This window comes from Centropristis striata, chromosome 9 (assembly GCF_030273125.1).
Source record: "Centropristis striata isolate RG_2023a ecotype Rhode Island chromosome 9, C.striata_1.0, whole genome shotgun sequence".
In the NCBI taxonomy this organism is placed as follows: Eukaryota; Metazoa; Chordata; class Actinopteri; order Perciformes; family Serranidae; genus Centropristis; species Centropristis striata.
The window spans coordinates 36,989,821-37,008,386 of record NC_081525.1 but is presented as its reverse complement, the minus strand read 5'-3'; the positions used below and the strand labels follow the sequence as shown (position 1 = coordinate 37,008,386).

The following is an 18,566-nucleotide window of genomic DNA, read 5'->3' as shown; positions in this document are numbered from 1 at the left end:
GCTGTTTCCTTTGGAAAAGTCTGCAAAAAAGGGTTTCAATATGGCCTCCTGGAGGTCATGTAACAAATTAAAGCATTTCTATTGGTTCCCTATACTCTTCCCTCTTTTTTAAAGTATTGCATCACTCAAAAAGATGCATTATAGAAATTTGACAGGCCAGAAATGGGTATGTTGCCTGAGGGAAACACCGTACCATAGAGGGTTAACTCTATTTTGTTGTGTGAATGTTAATCTTATACACAAGTCATTCTTGGATAACCAGCATGGTTACTGTAACCTTTTGCATTTTTCTTTGACATGAGAGTGGTCCCAGACTGTCTAGGCGTGCATATTAGAAGACCTGGGAGTGTCTTCATTTCTTGAGATAAACTTGTTTTTGGTAACTTGTTCCGACATGATTTTGGTGTTTACAGCCAAGGACAGGATAGCTGAGCTACAACCCCTCTTTGTTTTCTTTTATACATAGACTCGAGTCGTAGGTGAGGATTTATCAAACAGAAACCTATGTATGCTTGATGTGATTAAAGTTTAATGCATATTTTAGTGTTATGATGATCTCATTGTAAAGAGCTTAATCTCACTGGTCTTAATGTGTAAAATATGTCAATGTACAAAGTATATGACACAACCAAAAAAATAGGATGCTTAAGACAACCATATGGTGAAAAACACACATTTATTAAAGCAATTAATAATATTGTGCATAGTCTGATACAGTGATTAAATGAGAAAGACAGACAGAAGGTATGTTGTTTAAATGAAATGTTAAAAAAAGCAACCTTTAATGTATTTATTTATTTGTGTTATTTTAATCAAAAGTAAGAAAAAAAAAAAAGAAATCCAAATCTCTTTATTGATCTTTGAACAGAAGTTAGTAGCATACACAGTTGGCATCAGCGCTGTGCAAATGTATTTTTAAATTCAATTATTATTAAAGTGACCTCGATTATACTGAGGTTTGAAGTATATTTGTGCTTTTTCCATAGCATATATATATATATGTATATATATGTATGTGTATATGTATATATGTGTGTGTATATATATATATATTAATGTGAAAATAATTTGATAAACTCATCTCCAAAACTGTCACTGAACAGCTTGTTAAGACAGTTATTCCAGTTTTTGCTCACTTACATTCTTTCCTTGTTCATTAATTTTGTTGAACTTATCATATCTAATACAACTATAAAATGTGAGTCTTTTTGTCAGTAAATTACTAACTTTTTGTACTAGTTTTTTTTGTACTAACTCATTTTGTCAGTGCTTAATACAAACAGCACGGAATGGTATCTGTTTTAGTTCAGGAACTTTATTTTTTAATTAATTTTTGTCTCATGTTCTTTAGCTTTTCTAGGATTCCCATATCACCTTCTTATATAGCTTCATGGTGAAGGCCAGCTCTGACCAGATATGCTGTTTATAAATCATCCTCGTCCACATCTTCAACTAATCTGTAGAGTACTGAGGACGTACCACCACCTGGTAGTGGAACCGGTCTGAGTGGCATGGATAGACTTGTTCTGCACTGCTTGGAATATATAAAAGATTGCTGTCATTATCAGCATTAAACTCATGAATGTGGAACACATACCTTCTGTCACACATGACAACAAGCATGTTGCTGTAATGAATACGCCCCTCCATCTCACTGGGTAAATTGCGGCTCTTTTCCTCAACCTTCAGACTGACAGCTGGCAAAGAGGGGCAAGTGACATTTTCACTGGAGCAATCTTCATTGCTAAGATACACCCTTGTTTTCCAGCTCATTTTGTGAAGAGCAAAAAAGGCGCTGTTATGGACCGGCGTTTGGAAATCAGAGGCCAGACTATGGATGCGTTGGCCACGAAGAACGTAGAACCCCCGATTCTTGTAATATTTGATGATGTTGTAGGTGAAGCTAAAGCTCCATGGTGTGCCAGTGTAAATCCTGGATGTGTAGACGTTTTGTTCTTCCTTCAGGTCACTGAGCAATGTCGAGATGGGCAGAGCATTAAACTGAAACCCCTGCAGCTTGCCGGCTGTGTACTGTTCGTCATTAAGTGTGTATAAGTCCTCAGCTGGTATCACTGGGAAACGGATGAGCTTCAGTAGCGCCTCGGGAATATTTATGTTGTTTTGGGCTGCTGACCACCTCTCCAGTCCTATCAAGAGGACGGTTTCATTAGCCACCACGAGGTCTGAGCGGGACATTAGAGCTTTGACTAGACCCAAAGAAAGATCTGTCCAGGCTGGGGAAAGGATCAACGCCTCGCAGTTCCATGCCAGGTAGCGAAGACAAACTTCCTGCAGTGCCTCATCACCTGTATGAACTGCATGCTCATAGAAAGAGCTCTGGGTCTGGAAAGTGGGATCCTCCGGAAGAAAAAGTCTGAAAATATTTGCAGCCTCATTAAGAATATCTGTCAGAGCCCAGTCGGAGGCCATCTTGAGAATGCAATAGGCAGAGAATCGAGTGAGTTTAATCTCTCTTGTGTAGAAGTATCTGAAATGTAAAGATTTCCATTAGTAAGGTGCAATTTAAGGAAAAAAGACAATTAAGACAATTTAAAGAAATACTTCACCCGTAAAATGAGTCACCATTTCAAACATGTCAATAACGTGCAAGGTCGCACTTTGGTAAGATTTAGGCAACAAAACCGCTTGCTCAAGGTGAGGAAAAACTTTAGGCACATTAGGCACAAAATATAGTAAGATAAATGGACGTAACTATCGTAACTGAGATAGTTACATAGGTGACATAATGTTGCTGCACACGGGAAGTTGTGTTTCATAACTTCAAATAACAATGTTGACTTTTGGTTTCCCACAGGACACAAATGTGAATGCCTTGTGGTTGTTGGACCTATCAAACACAAAGAGTAGTTTGGCGTAAAATAACTACAGATGTGAGGTAAATATGGTGCTTATGGAAGTTACGTAATGAACATAAAACATGAAATAAAATGTTACATAGCTACACACGGAATTATATAATTCTTTTTTTTTTAGATTATTTTTTTGGCTTTATTGAAAGTGATAGATAGAAAGGGGGAGACAGAGGGGAGGACATGCGGCAAAGGGACCACAGGTCGGATTCGAATCCGGGTCCGCCGCAGGAAGGACTCAGCCTTAATGGTACGCGCTCTACCAGTGTGAGCCACCGGGGCGCCCCACGGAATTACATAATTTACTTGAAAAAACAACATTGATTTTCATTTCATTGAGGACATAAAGGGGTCATTTTAAGGGTGAAGTATTCCTTTAATGTCACAAGTTTGCTCTCACCTGACAAAGTCCTTGACGTGCTGACTGCAGTTAGCAGAAGCATTGATGCTAAGGCTGGGAAAGTCTGGCTCTGACGTGGGGAATGAGTTCAGAGAAAGGATGACCCTGTGAGTGCAGATTGTGTCAGTGGTTTTGTTGTTCACCATCACTGTAATGTTCAAGTCACAGTAACGCCCACTGTCAAACAGCTCCCCCAGCTGATCAGAGAGGCTTGTGCTTTGGTCCAAATCATACTCGTGGCTTTGGTTCCAGTGGATCGGTTCTAGAGATCAATATGTACGCAGAGATTGATTTAATTGGCGTTGAACTTTTTATCTTTTATTTCTCCATTGAAGATTCACACTTCTAGTTCAAAGAATAATTTCTTACCACATTCACATCTAACACCAGCATCTTCACCGTGAGCACAGTTATGGGTCCCCCACCCATTAAATGAACACTGGGACAGGTTACTCTCCGTTCCACTACAGCCTAAATTATCCATCCAGATCTTGCCATTCCCTAACACAAAATCATTCACAAAAACAGATAGGGACAATTTAACCATCTGTACCCAATTACAAGTTTCGTTAGTGTTTCTGCTTTGAGTTTCAGAAGGTCAAAATGCTTTTTTACCGTTGCCAAATGCAGATGATGATGTTACAGCTTCTGTTGCCCCAATGAAATTTAGCTGGCGACACACGACATAAGCATCATTTATGTCCCAGTCATCATTGCACACAGTCCCCCAAAGTCCATCATGAAAGATCTCCACACGGCCCTCTGAGTGATTCTGACCACCAACCAGCCGAATAAAACCTTCCGTGTCACCTGAAGAAAAATGCAAAAATTAAGTTTAGTCATCTGAGTCAAATGATGGCTACTCAGATAGAATATCCAAAGTGAACAGTTTCTGAATAATGCCATCAGGCCAGGTTCTACTTTGTATTTATAGTAAAATTCTGATTGTTCTGATAATAAACACTTTAGTTTCCTTTACAAAATGTCAATGTTTATTTTATATTACATCTTATGTGACTTATAGATCCCCAAAGTTGTCTTATGAACTATGTATTGCTTCCACTTTCATTTAAGAAAAAGGTCCAGATTATTTCATACCTGCTAAAATACAGAGTATTTTTTTTTTATAATTGTGAATTATTTGGGTTTTATAAGCTCCACTTTTATTGCCATCGAAAATATTGTTCATTCACTCAAGAAGATAATTACACTGTAAAAAGGGTAGTTGATAAGCAGGTGAAGTCATTAAATGTTTCCATTGAGATTCATTCAGCTTTGTGCTTTAGTGATGGTAGTCTGCTGTTATTGTAATAAGTGTATTATATTGATCATCATCATGATCATGATCTTTTTCAATGGCGCTGGGCGCTGCTACGTTGTGATTGGATGTGACGTTCAGTTGAATCACACGCGGAAATCATGATCATGCCTTCCAGCCATCACAGTAGGAGAGACAAGTCCGGGCAAATCTAGGCTTTTCAAGTTTAAACAGCTTCGATATTTTTTTTTTAATCTTCACCAATTTATTCAAATATGTTTTGCACTAAGGAAAACAAGTTCGTGTAACAAACGTAACTTTTCATGTTAAAAAACAACAGTTAACTTTCTTTTATTTCTCCATTGAAGATTCACACTTCTAGTTCAAAGAATGATTTTCTTACCATATTCACATCTAACACCAGCATCTTCACTGTGAGCACAGTTATGGGTCCCCCACCCATTAAATGGACACCTGGACAGGTTATTCTCCGTTCCACTACACCCTAAATCATCCATCCAGATCTTGCCTTCTCCTAACACAAAATCATTCACAGCACAAAAACAGATAGGGACAATTTAGCCATTTGTACAAAATTACAGGTTTTTCAAAAGCAGCATGTTGGCATTGTTAGTGTTTCTGCTTTGAGTTTCAGAAGGTCAAAATGCTTTTTTTACCGCTGCCAAATACAGATGATGATGTTACAGCTTCTTTTGCACCGATGTTATACAGCTGGCGACACACGACATTAGCATCATTTATGCCCCACCCATCATCGCACACAGTCCCCCAAAGTCCATCATGAAAGATCTCCACACGGCCCTCTGAGTGATTCTGACCACCAACCAGCCGAATAAAACCTTCCTTATCACCTGAAGAAAAATGCAAAAAATAAGTTTAGTCATCTGAGTCAAATGATGGCTACTCAGATAGAATATCCAAAATGAACAGTTTCTGAATAATATAATGACATCAGGCCAGGTTCTGCTTTGTGTTTCTAGTAAAATTCTGATTGTTCTGATAATAAACACTTTTGTTTATCCTATACATAATGTCAATGTTTATTTTATATTACATCTTATGTGACTTATAGATCCCCAAAGTTGTCTTATGAACTATGTATTGCTTCCACTTTCATTTAAGAAAAAGGTCCAGATTATTTCATACCTGCTAAAATACAGAGTCATTTTTTTTATATAATTGTGAATTATTTGGGTTTTATAAGTTCCACTTTTATTGCCATTGAAAATATTGTTCATTCACTCAAGAAGATAATTACACTGTAAAAAGGGTATTTGATTAGCAGGTGAAGTAATTAAATGTTTCAATTGAGATTCTTTCAGCTTTGTACTTTAGTGATGGTAGTCTGCTATTATTGTAATAAGTGTATTATATTGGTCATCATCATGATCATGATCTTTTTCAATGGCGCTGGGCACTGCACTGCAAAAAAAGCCAACTTGTATTTTTTGGCCTAAAACAGTGATTTAAATTGGCAAAACTTGAAAATATAAATTATTGACATTTAGGGCAATAATGTACGTTAGCACAACAAAGGAAGCCAGTTGTCTGCTCAAAAACAAGTTTGTGAGTTGTTGCTTATATTTTTAAGTTGGGGTTCACAACAAGGGACAATAGTTCTGCTAACTCTTATTTCTTTGTTGTGAAATTCGGTCATTAGCGAAAGCTAGCGGCTAACTGATGCTAGCGGCGAACTGATGTTAGCGGCGCTGCTTGTTACAGCTACAAGAGTAGTCATTAGCGTATCAATGCTAACTCAAAATTGTGGTCGCAACATTAGCTGACATCTCATAGCGGAGTAACAGTCGTGCCAATTCAGCACATTGCAGAAGTTACCTAGCCTGGCTAACACCAGACCAAATCTCATTGGAGATTAGGTCTGGACACCTTCAATGCATTTCTCCGTAGAGGAGGTGTGGTTTACGATCCTCCGGAGCCGTTTATTGGACGCTTAGAATGTCTATCAAAGCGTCTGTAGGTAGCTCTTAGCCAATCAGATCAGTTATACCAGATGACGTAGTAGAGCAACAGCGATGGATGTTTGTTGTGTGTGTGTGTCTGTGAGAGAGTGTTGCTTGCTGCTTTGCTTCTCCAGTTCTCGCTTTCTGCAAGATTATTTATTTTCACGCTTTATTCCCCCTCATGTCATTCAGCCACACACATCCACTGATTTTATGGGCAACAAACAAGCTGCTGCGGGTCTCTGGGGGCTCCGCTGTCCCCCGATTCGGAGCGAGATCACCGGCAGTGACCGGCGGTCTCACCGGCTCGGCGCAACGAGCCGCAGAAACCGCCCGTGCGGCGCTAATAGTCCCGCTACCGGTGATCTGGCTACCAGCCGGGGGACAGCGGAGCTGCCGAGAGACCTTTCGCCTTTCAACTTTCGCTCTAAACTATTTAAAACACCATCTACAGCTAAAGAGAGTTTCGCGTCTGCAGCAGCCATGTTGGATCCGGAAAGCTTCCAAGTGCCGGGTAGTACGCGTCATCGTCTCACCGTCCCTCCCCGCTCTGTGATTGGATCCCTAAAACAGGGCTAGCAAAATCGCCTAGTTGCCAGACTGCCTGGAGGTTCGAAATCAAATTCGAGCGCGCAAGGCAGTCTGGGTACACCCAGGCTAGAAGTTAGCAGAAGTAAGGATTAAAAGTTATTACAATGTAAAATTATAAGTTAGTACAACTTACAGTTGAGTTGACAAAAATCTGAATTCAGAGTTGAGCAAACTCAAAAACAAAACATGAAATATTTAGTTTAATTGTCCAACTTAAAATTTTATCGAAGTTTGTTGCCTTGAAATTTTGAGTTCACCCAACTTTTCTTTTTTTGCAGTGTGCTACGTTGTGATTGGATGTGACGTTCAGTTGAATCACGCGCGGAAATCATGATCATGCCTTCCAGCCATCACAGTTGGGAGACAAGTCTGGGCAAATCTAGGCTTTTCAAGTTCAACCAGCTTCGATATATTTTTTTTAATCTTGACCAACTTATAAATATGTTGTTAACTAAGGAAAACAAGTTCATGTAACAAACGTAACTTTTCATGTTGAAAAACAACAGTTAACTCACCAGCAGACGAGCTGACTCTCAGGAAAAGGACGCAGAATAATAATAAAGTATTTTTTTTCATTCTGGTTGCTGTTCACTGGGGGAAGAAGAAAGACGTTGTGCCAAACAGCCATGGTGTTGCAGAATTTTTGTATCATGGTGACAAATTCTCTTTACATTTCTCTCTACACAAGAGAGAAATGTGTGATAATAAAAAAGGAATGAACTTACCGGAACTCAAAATGAAGTGAACTGAAGAAAGGCCTCTCACTGAAGAAATGAAAAGTAAAAACTCTGAACCGAATAATTTTGCTGTTGTTTTTTCAGAAATTACCACACCCACTAAAAAGGTGTTCCCCGGACAAAAAGCTGATATGTGATGTCTCTGTTGTTTTCCAGGTATTAACACACCCTTTAAAGAGGTGTTTCCCAGACAAATAACTGACATTTGAGGCCTCATTTTATTCTCACAATGGAATTAAAAAATATATTTATTTTTTAAAATTCCTGCCTCATGCAATATTTATGCAAATGAAGATTTCTTTTTCTTTTTCATGGTGCCATGTTCACATATTTATAAGGTATTCATCATCAACAATATCTTGGGAAGTGAAAATAGTAGATAATAATTTAAAATCTAGAAGACAGACAGACAGAAACTTTATTTATCCCAGGGGGAAATTCAGGTTCCAAGTAGCTTAGGGATCACACATAGCATGCACACACACACACACACACACACACACACACATACATACATGCATATACAACACACAGCATAAGCATAAGAAAACACTGTGTGACATATTGTACAGCTGAATGGCTCGTGGGACAAATGATTTGCTAAATCTGTCAGTGTTGCATGTCAATGCTTGCAGCCTCGTCTAACAAGCTCCTCTGCTGGATGAAGGTGTTGTGAAGTGGACGCCCTTCATTGTCTATGATGGAGTTTGCTCAGAGTTGTTTTTTCTGCTACTGAAGTGATGAAAATGTATTTCTTTGACATCTAAATCCTATTTGACGTATTTTATAGACTACAAATCAATCATACAAATTTCAAATGATAGCCTCTTGTGCACTGTATGTTTATACATTCATGTTGCATGCAATATTTTAGCCTTTACTAACTAATGTTTGACAAAGTGACACCAGTTATGAGTAAGAGGAGCTGATTAAATACACAACAACATTTTTAGTCATTTTTACTTTATTTTATTGGCAATTCAATCACTTAGAGTTGTCCTTCACTGCATATCCAGGTACATGTTTGGGACATTCTTGGGACTGCAACTTAAAGCAATTTGGGATTTTCCTCTCTGCATCAAGCCAGTGAGGGAAATAAAATGCTGCATCATTAAACTATTGTATCTCTGACTAATTATTAATCTTTCTGTTTACATGGAGGCATAAATATGATTTCTAAAATGTACATGTCGTTTTTTGTCTTCAGAGAAACGTCACAGAAAACCTTTTTCACAGCCTTGTTTTAGGAGAAATAAAGGTTTGAACCAATAGTTGCATTTTGTGTTGAAAAGGCCATTGGTGGAAAAATGGGGGGATAGCAGGTAGACATGGAGGGCATGATGCTGGAGAATGTTGTGGGAATTGTCGGGCCCATGGAGGTGCTTACGACAACTCTTTGGGCTATGGTGATGGCAGGCCTCGGGACACAGGCGGTGTAGAAAGGCAGGGGGGGCATGATGCAGGGAAGAGGTGTGGGAATCATAGGCATTGGCATTGGCATTGGCATTGGCATTGGCATGGGGGCCATGGTGCAGGGGAGAGGTGTAGGAGATACGGGGTTGGACATTGGCATTGGTGTGGGGAGCATGGTGTAAGGAGGAGGGCTGTCATTAGCCTGTCCAATGCAATAGTCTTCATTCTGTTTCTTTTCTGAAAGAGTATCATGCACTCTCTGCAGCATGTCCCCCTGTTTGATCTGCAGAGCCGTCGTCAGGACCTGAGAGTCACGGTCGAGTCTGATGTTCAGATTGTAGAATTTGTCTTTAAGGCTGCCGGACTTCACAAAGCTCTTAACAGTTTTAGTTCGGGAGAATTTCATCATCAGCTGCTTGGCATTTTGCAGAGTGTCGCAGAGATCCCTCAGAGCGTTCTCCACAGTGGCACAGATCTGGCCCGGCCCTCTTTCTTTGATTTTGAGAACCAGTCCTTCAATGGCCCTGACTCTCTTAGCGAATAGCTGGCAGCTCTCCTTGTTGGACTTCACATTCTCAACCATTTGGTAAATGCTCGAGCACAGGAAGAAGGCAAAATCAATTAGGCCCACAACATTACTGGCTTTATCCATGATTGGCTGTAGAGACAGAGAGTTGCAGTTAGCTTGGACTAAAATCAACAAATCAATCAATCATTTGTCACATGAAACTTTCTTTGCATCATTTGTGAACTGATGTTTCCCATCAGGATGCCACATCCTTTTTTCTTGGCGGAGTCAAAGAAAGAAAAGAGTGTTCTGGTTGAACAACAGTAGCCGTGTTTCCATTAAAGTCAGATTTCGAAGGAACATTTTGAAATGTTGCATTGAAAATGCAAGAGCGAATAAACAAAGCTGCATACACAAACTCTGGTCAGAAGATGGCAGTGTACTGTGTTGCAGTAGGCTAATCCATCAGTAAACAGGAGAAGATGAAAACAACAACAAAAAGAGGTTGATAATCTGCCAACTTTTTACCCAGGAGAGAAAAGTCTGGCAAGTGGAAACAGCTGATCAGTTATGTGAGATAAATGTTCACAAAGTCAGAACTTAATCAGAAAAAGATGTTTCCATTTCCTGTTTAGCGCATTAACTATTTTCCGACAAAAATCGCCCCAGACAAGCGTAAAAACTTTTATGTGCTTTTCTCACGTCAAACTTCAAAATTAGCATAGAAATTTGTAGACAAAAACACGATTATTGTCTGGCACTTGAGGATCCAGCCAATTTGGTGGAACAGAGGACACCAAAGTTCAGGATATCCAGAGAATAACTGTGTCTCAGTATAAGGGTGTTTCGACTGAGTACTTTCTGAGTACTTTTTGGAAAGCGGCTGAGTGTTTTGGCTACGGCCACCAGTTAGTTCCCCTCTGCCTCTGTTCCCATGGCTAACCAACGGAGTTTGAATGTGACAACAGACTGACATGGCAAGCGGTGTTCTCAACTTAGCAACTTTGTCTCTATATTTAGCGACTACTCAGACCCCTCTAGCGACTCTTTTTCAAAAAAGCGACTAGTGACAAATCTAGGGACTTTTTCTGATGTTACTGGAGACTTGTTACTCTTCTTAACAAGTAGTGCCGTCCCAAAACACTCACAAACGGCCCAGTCCTCCCGCAGCAGTCTCTCCCAGCTGCTTCAGCAGAGCAAGAACTGTTAACCCCTCAGTGTCCAGTTTGCACCAGTCTGCAAATGAATCATGCATGTACGAAATCGCTGCTGAGTAGCGGCTCAGAAATTAACTACCTGAGGCAGGTATTTTCTGAGCCGCTAACTGGTGAAGTTTGGCGGATCTTTGGGGGATCTTGGGCGGATCCTCTCTCCCAAATCACACCCATAGTATAGCGGTTCACTAGAGGGAAAAGTACCTAATGGAAACACACCTAATGTGACAGTTCTGCTAACTGATCTCATCAGTCAGTACATTTACATGACACTTGAAAAAAAAGAATTATTGTCTTAATCTGACTATAACTGGACAAGTGAAGTGCATGTAAACATGTTAGTCCGACAACACATGTGCGCATGCTGTGCGCTGGTGTATGACCCCGGAAGAAAAACATTCAAGAAAGCCGGTCGCATTTGCCGGTTGCATTAGCCGGTCGCAGTAGCAGGTCGCAGTAGCCGGTCGCATTAGCAGGTCGCATTAGCCGGTCGCAGTAGCAAGACGCAGTAGCCGGTCGCAGTAGCCGGTCGCAGTAGCAGGTCGCATTAGCCGGTCGCAGTAGCAAGACGCAGTAGCTGGTTGCAGTAGCCAGTCGCAGTAGCAGGTCGCAGTAGCTGGTCGCATTAATCGATCACATTAGTTTTTGTCAGTAGCAATGGCACAAAGTGTCAAACTGAGGTCAACCGGAAAGGGGGCCATATTATCCCGGTGAAACGACTCATATTGCCACCCAGTGTTAAGGAGGAGGACACACGTTCCTGTCAGTTATTCGATTTTCTCAGTTGCATGTAAACTGGGACAAGGACAGAAGTCCTATTAGACGCCAAAATCGATTTTTAAGCATAGCTCGATTAAACTGTGCATGTGAACGCACTGACTAACTTCACTTCTTTTTCTAGGAAACCAGAGGAGGAAAATGTATTCAGAGTACCAATACCAGAACAAAAAAATACTTTGTGACAAGTAAACAATCTTGCATTTGAAACCCTACTTAACCCTCTTTAGCCCACCATCCTGCTGAATAATGTTTTCTTTAAAATATTGCCAAAAATACACAATTTATCACAGAAGGAAACTGTAAAAACAGGCATTATTTTCAAGATTTGGACTTTCGGACAGTTTTTGCTTGGATCATCGGTTATGGAAGTCAGAAAAAGTAACCAAAATGAAGCTACAAATTGTGATATTTCTGTCAAAATCACTTTATTCTACATGTCTCGTTTGAATGGACACTTTATATGGCAAGTAAAGGAGAAAACACAGTGAGAACTGTCTTATCCCCTTTTTCATGTCCGTCAAGCTGCCTTTACTGTCATATCATCATATCATTTGACCATTTTCAAATTTTCAGATAAACTGAAGGATTAAATTAAGGTGCCTATATATGAACATCTAAACATGTTTTTCCTGATGTAAACATTCAACCTGTTTGCACTAATGTCCTCCTAATGCACTTATTTATATTTATCGTTTATAATATGATGCGTCTGAATCCACTAAAAAATATACATGCACATATCTTCCAAAGTTTTCCAAAGTTTTTTAAGTGCTAAACTTGTTTTGTTTCCTTGTTCAGTCGGTGTGGAGAGACAGTAACAAAAAACGCAAATTTGGCACTAAGGCAACTGTAACTTGAGAGAGAAAAAAGCCACATATCAGCTTCACATCGACTTTGGAATGTATTTCTGCACAGAATTAAGACAGTAGAGATACAGTAAAAATTAATGTTTCATTGCAAACAGGATGATAATAATTATTAAAGCAAGCAAAACCGCCTGTCCACCTGACTGTTGTTTTTATACAGACTTCCAAAAAGCTGTAAAGGAATCCTTTAAATGTTCCTTAATGGTTTGGTCTTCTATGGCAATATAAACCAGTTAAAAACCAACTAGGCCTCACAAAGCTGGATCGTTTTTTAGTTTGTTTTTTGAGTTTTGGTTAAAAATTATGTTTTTTAAAAACTAAAAAACAATATTTACCTGTTGACAAGCTGCTTGTCGGACTCCAAGTGTGCGAAAGATGAAATAACGAGTGCTTTATCAACACTTTAACTTCCCTGTTCTCATCAGATGTTTCAAGGAAATATTCATGGCATCTTTGATGCGTCACAGTCACAATCAGACCTTTTTGTTAAACCTGCTCATCCTGTTTAAGGCCATGATACCATCACAACAGTCTGTTGGCAAGATGTCATGATATGCATCTGCAAAATGTTGTTGTTCAGTTGTTCCAGGAAAGCTTTGACAAATCTGAGTGGTATGGACTAAACTGTAGACAATAAATCTTGTCCGGTTCAGAAGAATGTTTGGTGACCAAATGTCTCTCTGTTAACCTCTGGCTATCTATCCATCTATGAAAAGATCCAACATGAAAATTGGCTCCGTCTAGGTCATAACTCTATTTTGCAAATATTTTTATAGCAAAAAAAGTCCATATATAGGCTATATTAAAAGTATGTTTCATAAAAGGATGACGTCAGTCCTTTGGCTTCACATTCATTATGGGGGCTTTTTTCTTTTACAAAAAACATCAATATCATCTTTACTCCATTTCTATTGTTTATATATATATATATATATATATATAGACATATATATATATATATATATATATATATATATATATATATATATATATAAATGTGTCAATGTAAAGTCTATTTGTATATCTATATTTTGTTGTTAATCTGTATTATCATTATATTATTTTTGCAACGTTTGTATATTTTCATTTTTGTATTCAATAAAGTTAAAAAAAACAACAACAACGAAGAGCATTATGGGGTCGTTGCTGAGCAACGTCAGCTCGCTGCTGTAAACAAAGTCGAGGGTGCAGAAACAGAGCAAACTAAGCTGGCGAAAAATAACTATTATTAAACACAAAACTTCAGTAATGAGGTTCATTTTAGCTTTTTAACACTGCTGGAGTAGCTACAGCCTGACTGATACTAAGAGGGGGAAAAAAACTTGATAGCGTTTATTTTCAGTTCTCCAACGTGAGCAGCAGCAGCAGGACATCACTAACACGATGTCAACAGAGAAAGAACAAGCGAATATCGGCAAAGTGCTCAGTTTTCTTCGAGAGTGGGACCGCGGTGACAGGACGGTCCGCAGCCGCATGTTGAACACCTTCCTGACTCAAAACAAAGGGAAGACGTTTTATGAGCTGGAGCTGCAGTTTGCACAGGTTGCCAGTCTCTTCCTGGCTCGACTCACCACCTGGATGAGACTCACGTATCCTTTCTTCAATAACTCAACATCTGTTCACACATCTGGGTGTCTGCAAAAAAGTAGATCAGCTTATATAAACAACATATATACTATATACTATAAGCCTATAAACAATCTGTGTATGTTACAAACAATGTAATTGTAATGATTACTTAAAAATGTATTTCTTTGACATCTAAATCCTGTTTGATGTATTTTATAGACTACAGATCAATCATACACATTTCAAATGATAGTCTTTTTTGCACTGTTTATGTACTTATGCTGTTAATGTTGCATGCAATATTTAGCCTTTGACACTAGTTATGAGTAAGAGGAGCTGCTTAAATACACAACATTTTTAGTCATTTTTTACTTTATTTTATTGTCAATTCAATCACTAAGAGTTGTCCTTCACTGCATATCCAGGTACATGTTTGGGACATTCTTGGGACTGCAGCTTAAAGCAATTGGGATTTTCCTCTCTGCATCAAGCCAGTGAGGGAAATAAAACGCTGCATTATTAAACTATTGTATCTCTGACTTATTATTCATCTTTCTGTTTACACGGAGGCAGAAATATGATTTCTAAAATGTACATGTCGTTTTTTGACCCACTTTTTTCTCCACTTTGCTAAGTGATCAGTACCTGATGGAGTTCCTGGAGGACGGAGGTGTGCTCACTCTCCTGGACATCTTGAGCCACTCTCAGTGCGAAGAGCAGGAGAAGGCAGAGGCCCTCCGTCTTCTGCTCACCGTCTCAAATGCTGGCCGCAAGTACAAAGAGGTTATCTGTGAAAGCCATGGTACATTTTATTAAGAGTTTTCCTGCAGTATACAGTAGCTGCATGCAGTTTATTTATAATCAAATTACCTGATCTTTTCAAGTATTAAGTATTTAGAAAAATTTTGCAGCTCTGTAGGAGCCATATCAACGCTGCCTTCTCTACTTTTTCTTTTACATTCTTGCAGGTGTGAAGGCCATCGCAGAGTGTCTGGCTAAGTCAAACACAGATGAAGCTCAAGAGGCAGCATGGGCCCTCCTGGAGTCCCTGTCACATGGGAACCCCAAATATCAAAACCAAATCTACAAAGGTCTGATTGCTCTCATGACGTGTTCCTCCCCTAAAGCCCAGCACCTGCTCCTGCACACCTTACACACTGTGCAGGTAAAGCATGAGCGTACACACACGCTGTTTATTAATGCAAGCATATACCTTCATGCTAGCTCTTTCACACTTTAATGCACAATGTGTTTTATCCATTCTCACAGTCCAAAATGAACACAGCCCACCACAGCATCGTAGAGCCTCTGCTGACCATGCTCAGGTCCCTGCACCTGGAGGTTCAGAATGAAGGTAAGCTGAGAAAATTGTAGTTGTTTATTTCTTTGTTTAGTATGCTGTAAATTGCTTTGTAATGACAAAATAATCCACTAGACCTTGTGACTGTGTGTTATCTCTTAATATCTATATTGTATGACACTATTCTCTCCCTGTGTATGTTTCTGTCAGCAATAAATCTGATCTTAGTCCTGAAGTGTTATGATGTGAGGCCGATGCTGCTCAGTGGACTGGTGGCTCTGCTAAGGCCTGCTAAAGAAGAAGTGCAGCAGCACCATAATATGGAAGGTGACACTTTAGTATTTACGTGTATTGTTGTTAAAAGTGTAGTGAGTTGTTTTCTCTCAAAGACTGATCCAGATTCTTTAAGACTCATCAGTGACAGAAGTACATTTTTCTTTAGAACCACCCACTGTATGTTTATATTCCCACAATTTCTAGATCAGATTCTCAATTTTCCACCGACCCAAACCCATCAATTGATGTGCTAGCATTTTGTATTGTGTTTTAAATAATAAGACCTAATTTGTCACATTAACCCAGAACATATTTTGTTGTTTCGTACAACCCCATCAGAGTGTGAGATGATGAAGATGACTGGATCTCTGCCTGTGTTTGTGCAACAAGCTGCAGCCGCTAAAACTATACGGTATGGAATATGAGTCCAGTATAACTACACATAATGTAATAAATGATGTTGCATAAAAGTCAGAAATTGGTATGTTCTTTGTATAAATTAATATGTAAAAATAAATGTCATAAACAGTGCATTAAGAAAGTTTTCAGACCCTTGGGTAACGCTTTATAATAAGGTCCTTAATAACCATTAATTAACAAGTAATAAGGCATTGTTCTCGCTTTAGATCCAGTAGTTGCAAAAAGCATAGTTAACATGTCGTAACTTATAATAGATGAGCAATAAAGTATATTTTAATATCAATAAGCAAACAAGATAAGATTAATAAAGGCATGGCAAAGACATAATGGGTGGGTCATGGGTGTTTGTAATGCCATTATTCACACTTATATAAGCTGATAAACACACAATAATGTTAATAAGCATCTTGTAAGGACTTACAAGGGCCTTATTACTTGTTAATTAATGGTTGTTACAAGGACCTTAATATAAAGCGTTACCATTAAATGGATATTTTATGGCTTCCATGACATATTTGTATATTGAATGTGTTGCAGCTTGCTGGCTGAGGACAGTCGGCAGGTTTCTGGTGAGCTTCTCTCTCTCGGAGTGATCCAACATCTTCTGTACGCTATGGGCAACAGAGAACACGCTGATGCCCAAATACAAGCCAGCCTGGCCTTAGAGGTACATGCATGCACACTGCAAAAAAAGAAAAGTTGGGTGAACTCAAAATTTCAAGGCAACAAACTTCCATAAAATTTTAAGTTGGACAATTAAACTAAATATTTTAAGTTTTGTTTTTGAGTTTGTGCAACTCTGAATTCTGATTTTTGTCAACTCAAAAAGTTGTACTAACTTATAATTTTACATTGTAATAACGTTTAATCCTTACTTCTGCTAACTTCTGCAATGTGCTGAATTGGCACGATTGTAATGCTGCTATGAAATATCAGCTAATGTTGCGACCACAATTTTGAGTTAGCATTGATACGCTAATGGCTACTCTTGTAACTGTAACAAGCAGCGCCGCTAGCATCAGTTAGCCGCTAGCATCAGTTATCCGCTAGCTTCAGTTAGCCGCTAGCTTTTGCTGATGACCGAATTTCACCGCTTTCCCGCATTTCACAACAAAGAAATAAGAGTTATCAGAACTATTGTCCCTTGTTGTGAACCCCAACTTAAAGATATAAGTAACAACAACTCACAAACTTGTTTTTGAGCAGACAACTGGCTTCCTTTGTTGTGCTAACTTACATTATTGCCCTAAATGTCAGTAATTTATATTTCCAAGTTTTACCAACTTAAATCACTGTTTTAGGCCAAGAAATACAAGTTGGCTTTTTTTGCAGTGCATTTTCATAGAAACACACATTGTACATATGCATACACACATATTAACACTTTCATTTGTCATCAGCACTTTGTGCGCTCATACCCAGCTATTGAGGAACACGTACAGAGAGTCATCGGCAGCACACTGTTTGCTGCATTTATGGTAAGCTTTAATAACTTATTAAATAATTTGATAGCAATATGCCAATTTGTAAAAGGCAACACTAATAAATTCTATTCCCATTCTACCACAGCACCAAGCTGACACTTTGTACATGAATATGGATGAAACACAAGCAGAAATCCTGCTAACTAACAAGGTTAATATAACTGAAGGTAAGGATGCTTATCTGATCTTCTTTTTGTCCTATTCCCCTGATGCATGACTCTGAGGATAATTGTTTTTTTTTCTTCTTTTTAATCTTTGCATTTCAGTTATGGTTGATGACAACTCTGAAGGCTGACAAGAAGGCAAACTCATTTTAATAATGCAAATACATAAACACAAATGTGTGTAAACGCTGCTTGTATTTTAAAAAAGGACAATAATTTTTGGTATACTCTATGGGGATAATTTGTACATCTTAAGGGTATCATTGTTAATTGCAAGGAAAATTATAGCTGTTTCCTGGTTGCAAAAAGTGGAAAAATGGCCAAAGAGAATGAGTGTAGTATACACATAATGAGATTATAGAAAAATATATCAAGATTATCTATCACCTTCTTCTTTTTTCTTTGATTGGTAATTGAAAAGTTGGATGAGCTTTGTTGCCCAGATGTGTTTGAGATTGTAAGTGATCAATGTATTAATTTGATACTAAATACAATAATTTATTTTAATAAAAAGAAAATGGTTCTGGATTTGCTGTCTACCTTTATTCTTTTGTGAAATTATTTTAAAAAGTGATCAGTTAAAAATGAACATGTGATTTCAGAGAAAATATACACTATGTTATTATCCATGCCCAGTTTTAATACAGTTCTACACCAACTTGTTATTAGTTTGCTTAATACATCATGTGATTTTGATCTAAAATAAGGAGGTTTCAGCATTTTTCTGTTTCCTC

At 38.6% G+C, this 18,566-nt stretch overlaps 2 protein-coding genes across 2 annotated transcripts; one reads left to right on the top strand and one right to left on the bottom strand.

Moving 5' to 3' along the window:
- Window positions 1-1,255: 1,255 nt before the first annotated feature.
- On the bottom strand, window positions 1,256-9,903 carry LOC131977198 (galectin-3-binding protein A-like). The gene is made up of 6 exons (XM_059340397.1): window positions 9,226-9,903; window positions 5,298-5,400; window positions 3,886-4,080; window positions 3,640-3,771; window positions 3,271-3,532; window positions 1,256-2,488 (listed from the first exon to the last, which is right to left on the bottom strand). Exons 1-6 carry the CDS (start codon window positions 9,901-9,903, stop codon window positions 1,453-1,455), a joined length of 2,406 nt encoding a protein of 801 aa, XP_059196380.1. The 3' UTR covers window positions 1,256-1,452.
- Window positions 9,904-13,941: 4,038 nt separating this feature from the next.
- armh1 (armadillo like helical domain containing 1) lies at window positions 13,942-18,341 on the top strand. The gene is made up of 11 exons (XM_059341153.1): window positions 13,942-14,208; window positions 14,614-14,682; window positions 14,824-14,990; window positions 15,157-15,353; window positions 15,458-15,542; window positions 15,699-15,815; window positions 16,104-16,176; window positions 16,722-16,851; window positions 17,585-17,662; window positions 17,754-17,835; window positions 17,935-18,341. Exons 1-11 carry the CDS (start codon window positions 14,003-14,005, stop codon window positions 17,961-17,963), a joined length of 1,233 nt encoding a protein of 410 aa, XP_059197136.1. The 5' UTR covers window positions 13,942-14,002; the 3' UTR covers window positions 17,964-18,341.
- Window positions 18,342-18,566: the final 225 nt, after the last annotated feature.

Coding starts and splice junctions, on each gene's coding strand:
- armh1 (XM_059341153.1), top strand. CDS start 14,003: ATGTCAACAGAGAAAGAACAAGCGAATATCGGCAAAGTGCTCAGTTTT. Junction 15,816..16,103: donor GCAGCACCATAATATGGAAG/GTGACACTTTAG, acceptor CAACCCCATCAG/AGTGTGAGATGATGAAGATG. Junction 17,836..17,934: donor CAAGGTTAATATAACTGAAG/GTAAGGATGCTT, acceptor TTTGCATTTCAG/TTATGGTTGATGACAACTCT.
- LOC131977198 (XM_059340397.1), bottom strand. CDS start 9,903: ATGGATAAAGCCAGTAATGTTGTGGGCCTAATTGATTTTGCCTTCTTC. Junction 3,772..3,885: donor ATCATCTGCATTTGGCAACG/GTAAAAAAGCAT, acceptor ATTTTGTGTTAG/GGAATGGCAAGATCTGGATG. Junction 3,533..3,639: donor TGGTGTTAGATGTGAATGTG/GTAAGAAATTAT, acceptor ATTGATCTCTAG/AACCGATCCACTGGAACCAA.